Here is a 7674-nt window from a genome sequence, read left to right on the forward strand (position 1 = left end):
CCCAGGGGCCCTATATATAGTGGGGGGGAGGGAGGGCAGCCGCACCACAGCCCCTGGCGCCTCCCTCTCCCTCCCGTGACACATCTCCCTCCCCCCGCAGCGCTCGGCGAAGCCCTGTCGGAATCCCGCTACTTCCACCACCATGCCGTCGTGCTGCTAGATCTCCATCAACCTCTCCTTCCCCCTTGCTGGATCAAGAAGGAGGAGACGTCGCTGCTCCTGCTAGATCTCCATCAACCTCTCCTTCCCCCTTGCTGGATCAAGAAGGAGGAGACGTCGCTGCTCCGTACGTGTGTTGAACGCGGAGGTGCCGTCCGTTCGGCGCTCGGTCATCGGTGATTTGGATCACGACGAGTACGACTCCATCAACCCCGTTCACTTGAACGCTTCCGCTCGCGATCTACAAGGGTATGTAGATGCACTCCTTCCCTCTCGTTGCTAGTAAACTCCATAGATGGATCTTGGTGATGCGTAGAAAATTCTAAATTTCTGCAACGATCCCCAACAGGAGGACTTGATTGTAGTTTTATGATGCATGTTGATATGATGATATGAAGATGTTGTTTTGAAAATTTTGTTTAAAAATATGATGATATGATGCATGTTGGAGGATTTTTTTTGGTATGATGCATGTTGATATGATTTGATCCATCATGTGTACTAGATGTTGTTGGAGGAATATGCTTAAGATTTTATTTTGATATGTTTTTGATATGATTTGATTTCATTTTTGTTTATGTATGCTTATGCTTATGATGCTTTTGTTTATGAAATTTTATTAAGGCGGGCACCTCTTGCGGACAACATCGGCCCACGGTACTTCATGTTTGACTACGCATTCGACAAGGGTCATCGTGGCCGTTTCATAGAGAACGGAGAGGTAAGTAATATGAATGAAATATTGATAAAAGTTTTCAGATTGATGAAAATAATTTCCTAACTTTTGGTGTTCACTTTTTGACAGATGCTCCAGCCACTGCGCATGAGGGGGCACGGGGTTCATGGGCATATGGACTACGACGAGCGCTACGCGCCGTTCTTCAAGAAAGCCCGACTGTTTGGTTTCGTGTTGCAGTTCAAGCATCAGCCGCCGACGCTTGTCCACGCAGCTCTGACAGCTTTGATTGACCGGTGGCGACCGGAGACCCATTCTTTCCATCTCCCATGCGGGGAGATGACGGTGACCCTCGAGGATTGGTCGATGATTACTGCCATGCCGATCGAGGGTCATGCACTTACCGGGCGAATGGAGAGGACCAACTGGCAGGAGAGGGTTACCACCCTCATCGGCGACTGCCCCGGTGCTAAGGGTAACTATACATCTGGTGTGTCGTTTCCCTGGCTTTCGGAGCACCAGAAGACATGCTCCCCAAGACGCCGATGAGATGACTGTGGAGTGGTACGCGAGGGCCTACCTGTGGTATCTTTCTCACGGAGGTCGTGTTTCAAGACAGCTCCGGAAACTCTGCCAATTGGTCGTATTTGTTCTTCCTAGCGGACTAGGATGCAGGGTACAGTTGGGGGACCCCATCTCTCGCCTACCTATACCGTTCGGTAAGAGAGTATCTAATTGCCTACCTACGAAAGTATGTCCATGACATTTTGTTATATCTGATCCTCATTTGATTTTTTGCAGCTTGACGACACAACGCAAAGGACGGGAGACAAGTCCAATATGGGTGGCTTTGTCTGGGCCTTCTCCATTTGGATGTGGGAGCGGCTGCCGGTGAGGCGTCCTGAGAAGATGCCAAGACGCCCATGGGGTGCCTATAGCGAAGACGGCGACGAGACTCGACACCCCACCGTAGCTTACGAGTGGGACGTTGTCAAACTCTACATGGGCCTAAACAAGACTTCGTACAAGACCTACACCAACGAGTTGGACGCTTTGACGCATAAGCAGGTATATGAACTCGCTCAACACCTTTCTCTTTGATTCCACTTTTGACCGAGGGTGGGAACTCACCAACGTATATGTAATAGGTAAACTGGTGGCCGTATCATGACCGAGAGTGGGACTTTGATCTCAACGCGATGTGCGATGAGGACCGTGGTCTCTGGCGGTGCATCGTGCCCATGATCTGTGTGTACGCCGTCGAGTGGCACTTGCCACACCGCATGGCCACGCAGTTTGGGGTATATCAGCATACCCCACCGGGCCCGCCCACCGATACCGGTGGCCACGCGCTCCACCTGTGAGCGCTTTGTTCTCCGTACCCATGATTTCATTGCGTGGCGACTTTATTATGATGTTTCTTCTGGCCTATGCCTTGCAGGATGAGCCGGCAGAAGAACCAGTCGATCACAGACTGGGGAGAGGAGCATAAAACTCATGTGACGGAGTGGAACCGACGGAGGTACCGGAAAGACGTGGAGTGGAAAGTGACTGACTGGGATGCTTACCTGGACCGACACATGAGGTGGTACGATGATGGCCAGAAGCACCGTCTTCCTCTCAGGCCTAGGTGGACGGAGGAAGACATCGCGGAGCTGGAGAGGGGTGACCCCGAGGAAGAGGCCTACCAGACCGGCATCAGAGACATGCACAGTGGATTTAGGGAGTTTACACCCCTCATCAACAGAGTGGTAAGTTTGAACCGACGGTTGTATTTAAATTATTGTATTCGTCATCGTGACTGACTTATGCCGTTACAGTCTGGTGAGCTGAACAGATGCATCTTTGAAGCCTCAGATGCACTAGGTGATATCCCCGGGAGCGTACAATCTGAGAACAAATTGAGGGGGACGATGAAGGTACAATTTCAGCCTCCTCGGAACAGATGCATCTTGTTCACTTGCAATCATAAACCTGATACTTATTATGCCCTTGTTTCATTGTGAGTGCAGAAGTTCGTGAAGCGTTGTCGCAAGCTGGTAGGGCCTGCTTGGGTGTGCTGGAGCTGGGTCGGTTGAAGCTTATCGGCCTATAGCCATACAGGGTCACATCGGCTCATCGAGCCATGTTCCCTCGTCGTCTAGGTTGGTTGAGGAGGAGGAGGAGGAAGAGGATGAGGAGGAGGAGGAGGCCACACATGAAGAAGGGGAGGATGAGGAGGATGAGAGCAACGGGGAAGAGGAGTACGATGAAGATTATGGACCTCCACCAACTCAATCATCTCAACCACCTCAGCCGCCGAAGAGGAATCCGAAGAAGAAGGATTTGCTGAGTCCGGACCCTTTTCAGAGACTGGTTACTCGATGGCCCAAGAAGAAGACTGGAGAGACTCGTTCAAAGAGTAACGAGGACCGTACCTCCAAGAGGGGAAGGAGCAACTGATTCTGCTCTTCGATAGTTGGCTCTTGTAGTTGGAACTCCATTTGTGGAACGGTGTGTTTGCTACTTGTGTGTTGGAACTCCGTTTGTAACTTATTTGTGGAACGGTGTGTTTGCTACTTGTGTGGCTATGTGGAACTCCGTTTTCTAATTAGTTGAACTCCATTTGCTATTTGTGGAACTATTTGTGGAACTCCATTTGCTATTTGTGGAACTATATTATCTTCAAGTTTTATTAATGTGTATGTGATGCCCAAGTTTAATTATTTAAGATCTGTGATATTGCTGTTATATTGATTTTGAAAAGAAGCAAACAATTAAACTTGAAATAACAAAACACAGGACCCTACCGCCACGGACCCTGGCGGTAGGGTTAGACAGCCTACCGCCAGGGCCCTTTCATATTTCGTCACAGAAGGTTTGCGAGGCAAAACCCAGCCACACCCTACCACCAGGGGCTCTGGCGGTAGGGTACTTATCCACGTTAGCTCGGGCAAACGGCCGCCGTCCCCCTCCGTCGCACCCTACCACCAGGGCTCCTGGCGGTAGGCTGTGTAACCCTACCGCCAAAGCCCTTGGCGGTAGCGAAAGGGTCAAATCCCGAATATTTTGCAAACCGGGGTCAGATCCTGAATTTGTATCCAAAAGGGTCAAAACACGAAATTTAGCCGCATGTCCATATCTTCATAGTCAAATTGTGGCTGCTCTCTCCCAGACATTGCGCCGGACACCTTACGTGCATCGCTGTCTGAGGGCGCCATTGCAGGAGGAAGGTGATGGAAAGCTTACTGGATGTAGGCAGATAGAATACAGTGCAGAAAAGGCCGAGACTCTGTAGGCGGAGAGCTCACGGTGCAGAAAAGGCAATGACCGGACAACACAGGCGCATTGGCTGCAGGGAGAGTACCGATACGACCACAATCTCTTGGACGGAAGGAGCCGAGGCAGTGAGCGAGCAGGGATGCAGATGTCTTTGGTCTTTGGCGGCAGTTTATGAAAGGAAGTTTACTCCCACCAAGATCCCATGCAAGATTTGGAAGTTATACAGTTTTGAGAGACGGGCTAGAGAGTTGTGGTAACTCGCAAAAGTGTGACATCGGAGAAGGCTTTGAGGCTACAGATAATCTAGCCTTTTAGCATCCCGAAAAGAGATTCACAGGACAAAACTTGGATTTCACAAAACTGGTTACAGATTACAACATGTAGAGTGAACTAAACATACTCTCTTCATGAAAACATGATCATTTCACACACTGGTCTTGTATTGTGCATCGCAGTAAGCAACATAAGCCTCCAGCCTACTGCTTTGAGTTGGAAGTATCCACGTCGGACTTAACTATGCTGAGGTCGCCACCTTCTTTACTAGCCTTATTTGCAGCTTTTATTTCGTTCGCGTGGTTGATGAACTTTGTGAGGTCCTGAAAATTCATAAATTGTATTGACTGTTAGCAAAAACAAAATCGATATATGAACCACATTACAAGATCATTAAACAAATACAATGTTTTAAATCAGAAGTTACGATAAATTCAAAGGCCTGATCTGTTTTTCTTGATTGCAAACTAGTTGGTTCATAGTATGTTATTGCCCACTAGTTGATTCACAGCAAACTGTTAAACTCAAATGTCAAAGGATCGCGCTATTGGCCTTATTGGATGGGAAGTATTGTAGTGCGGCTTACAAAGGAAAGGAAAGAAAAAATGATGTTACCATGGTGTGCACACTCTGTGATAAAGAACACAGATAGACTGTACAGAAATAAAGAGACAAACTACCTTTATGGCTACAATGAAAACCCCCACCAAAACAACAATCGCGAAATGTATAAACGGATCCTAAGATTTATGTCTGCGTGTATATGGGTGTCTTCGCCGCCGTCTTGATATAAACAATGATTCATGCCTCCGCCGCCGCCGTCTTGGGGCGTTTCTTAGTGCGTCTGTGCTGGGCTTGTTGTGCTGTGCCCACAGCGGAACTTCGGTCTGTGTGTGTTTGTGTGTGTGTGTGTTGGACCCTGCCTGCGGTGGCGTTGTGTGGGTGTGTTCCGTGTTCCGTTGTTACCTTGTTACTCTGTGCTTGGTGGTTGCTTTATTTATAAAGCGGGGCGAAAGCCTTTTTCGGTATATGGGTGTCTTCGACAATAGATACAATAATGATGATCACTGTAGAATGGGTAAACTCTATAGATCTAACGCCTTTCTTGCACTAATGAAAGGGGTTACTGATATTACACTGATTTTTTGGAGCTCACAACACAAAGAAAGCATACAGAATCATGCTAAATAAATTTCAACCTAAGTATCGGTAGTTCAAAATATTGTCTTCTACAATCTACACACACAGGTCAATTATCATCCAGTTTTCATGCTGGATTATTGCGAGTATGAATCTGGATCATACTTTTGAATCAAGTCTCGTCCTATATAAAGGACTATCATGTAGTAACAAGTTTAAACAAGCAAAGAAATAAACAAATAAACAAAAGTTCTCTGAGCCTCAGACACTGGCCAGGGACGAGCCCTGTCGCTGGATTGTTGGGGGCGAGTGCAATATCGCGGTCTACAGACCTTTACCCTACCCAACTTATCTCATCGTGGATCAAGATTCGTAACAGTATGACACTACAAACTTTACATGGTCAATGAAATACCAGTCTTGTTGTGATAAATGGAAATTGGGAAACCCAATAAAGCTAAAATGGCAAGTAGTATGAATTTATGGATTAAACCAGAGCTAGGCAGATATGTAGAATGTCGAAAAGCAACACAGTTCTCAAATTCCACATCAGGTGTTACAGGAGATAGGTAATACATTAATTTGGAGGCATCCTGAAGGAAAGTGCATCGATGAACCCGGGTACATATGAACCCACTTTGAAAAACACGTTTCTAAATGCTAAACAAATCTGAAACAGGTTACACGGGTACGTCTTCATGTTTTATGTGCGTGCATAAAGTTTCATGGAAAAATAACTTTCTTTTGTGGCCTGTGCAAAAAAGACAAAAAATTGTGTCGTAAAACGCTATTTAGAAGCATTGAAATTTGTCCTTTTTACGGAGACAAAACGAAAAAACATTTTTTCACAAAACTTTGTGCCGCGCACACACATTTGTGAACATGTATGCGTGGACTTTTCTTTTAAAATTTTCAACATTTTAAAACGTGCTTAAAATGCATTTTTCAAAAAGTGGGTGCATATGCCCCTGGGTTCAGGAGGTGCCGACTCGCATCCTGAACCATCAACTAAAACACAACAGCTAGTAAGATGTAAGATACGTATATTACAGGTGTTGGCAAACAAATTCAGAAAAAGTCAGTTCAGATTGGCATTCGTGGCGGCCTCTCTGCACAATCGCCTCTGCTGCAACCTAATTACACCAACCAATGTTGATTTTCCTAACGGAAGACGGCGCATCCTGACTCCTGACCGATAGGGCGATAAATTTACAAGCTGTAACATACCTTGTCGGCGTCCATGTCCTTGGTGCACTTGGTCGGCTTCACGGCCCTCTTCCCTACAGGAATCCATCAACCAGCCAATCAAACAAACAAGCGAGCAAGCATACGGCACCATCAACGACGCAGAAAAAGCAAAAGCAGTCGGCAGGGGCACAAACCTTTGCGGATGTGGGGCGCCTTGCCATGGCGGCTGGGAGGGATATACTTCTTCTTGGTCTGCCCCTTGAACATGGTCTGCTTCTGCGTCATCTTCTCCGCCTCTTCGATCCAGCAGTCGCCGCGGGTTGTGGTGTTCTGGGACGGGGATTGCTGGATTTCGGCTGAAACGTAGAGCCGCGGCTATGGGGGTCGGGGATACGCGGCGGCTGCGTGCTTGCCTAGGGTTTCGGCTTGGCTGGGAAGGTAGCCCAGTTGGAGGCCTTTTCTAGGACGAAGCCCAGATGGAGGTCTAGTTGTTTCTAATTTATGTAGTCCCTCCGTTTTTTTTAAAGGGTACTCCTTCGGTGTGCCTTTAAAAAAGACCCTGATAAGTATCATATGTGTGGCAGAAAGCAATTCCGTCCTAATGTTTTTTTTAGACAACTTTAGTTATATGAGGATAGCAATTTTTTTTTGAAAAACATCAACTTTATTAATTAAAAATAATTGTTACATCGTCTGTAAGAAGGGATACAATATTTTTCAGAGGCTCCTCGATCCAGTCCCTTGCCATGGAATATTTTACTAGTCTAACAAGCTCATGTGTTACTTTATTCGCTTCTCTGTTACAAAATTCAAAACTACTAAGAGGAAAATAACAAGCCATAAAATAACAATCATCAAAAACTGCCACTGCTGCTCCTGATGATTGCCCTCCGTTTTTCATTGTGTCAATGACCTCCATATTGTAAGAATTAATAACGAGACGATTGCAGCCCGCCTTTTGTGCCAACAACAAACCA

The 7674-nt window shown here is 46.7% G+C and overlaps 1 protein-coding gene across 1 annotated transcript; it reads right to left on the bottom strand.

Moving 5' to 3' along the window:
• Nucleotides 1-4344: 4344 nt before the first annotated feature.
• Nucleotides 4345-7186, bottom strand: LOC123078163 (uncharacterized). Its single transcript, XM_044500567.1, has 3 exons — nucleotides 6892-7186; nucleotides 6737-6789; nucleotides 4345-4692 (listed from the first exon to the last, which is right to left on the bottom strand). The coding sequence occupies exons 1-3, from the start codon at nucleotides 6980-6982 to the stop codon at nucleotides 4573-4575; spliced, it is 264 nt and encodes an 87-aa protein (XP_044356502.1). The 5' UTR covers nucleotides 6983-7186; the 3' UTR covers nucleotides 4345-4572.
• Between the last annotated feature and the right edge of the window lie 488 nt (nucleotides 7187-7674).

Source organism: Triticum aestivum, chromosome 3D, assembly GCF_018294505.1.
Source record: "Triticum aestivum cultivar Chinese Spring chromosome 3D, IWGSC CS RefSeq v2.1, whole genome shotgun sequence".
Lineage (NCBI taxonomy): Eukaryota > Viridiplantae > Streptophyta > Magnoliopsida > Poales > Poaceae > Triticum > Triticum aestivum.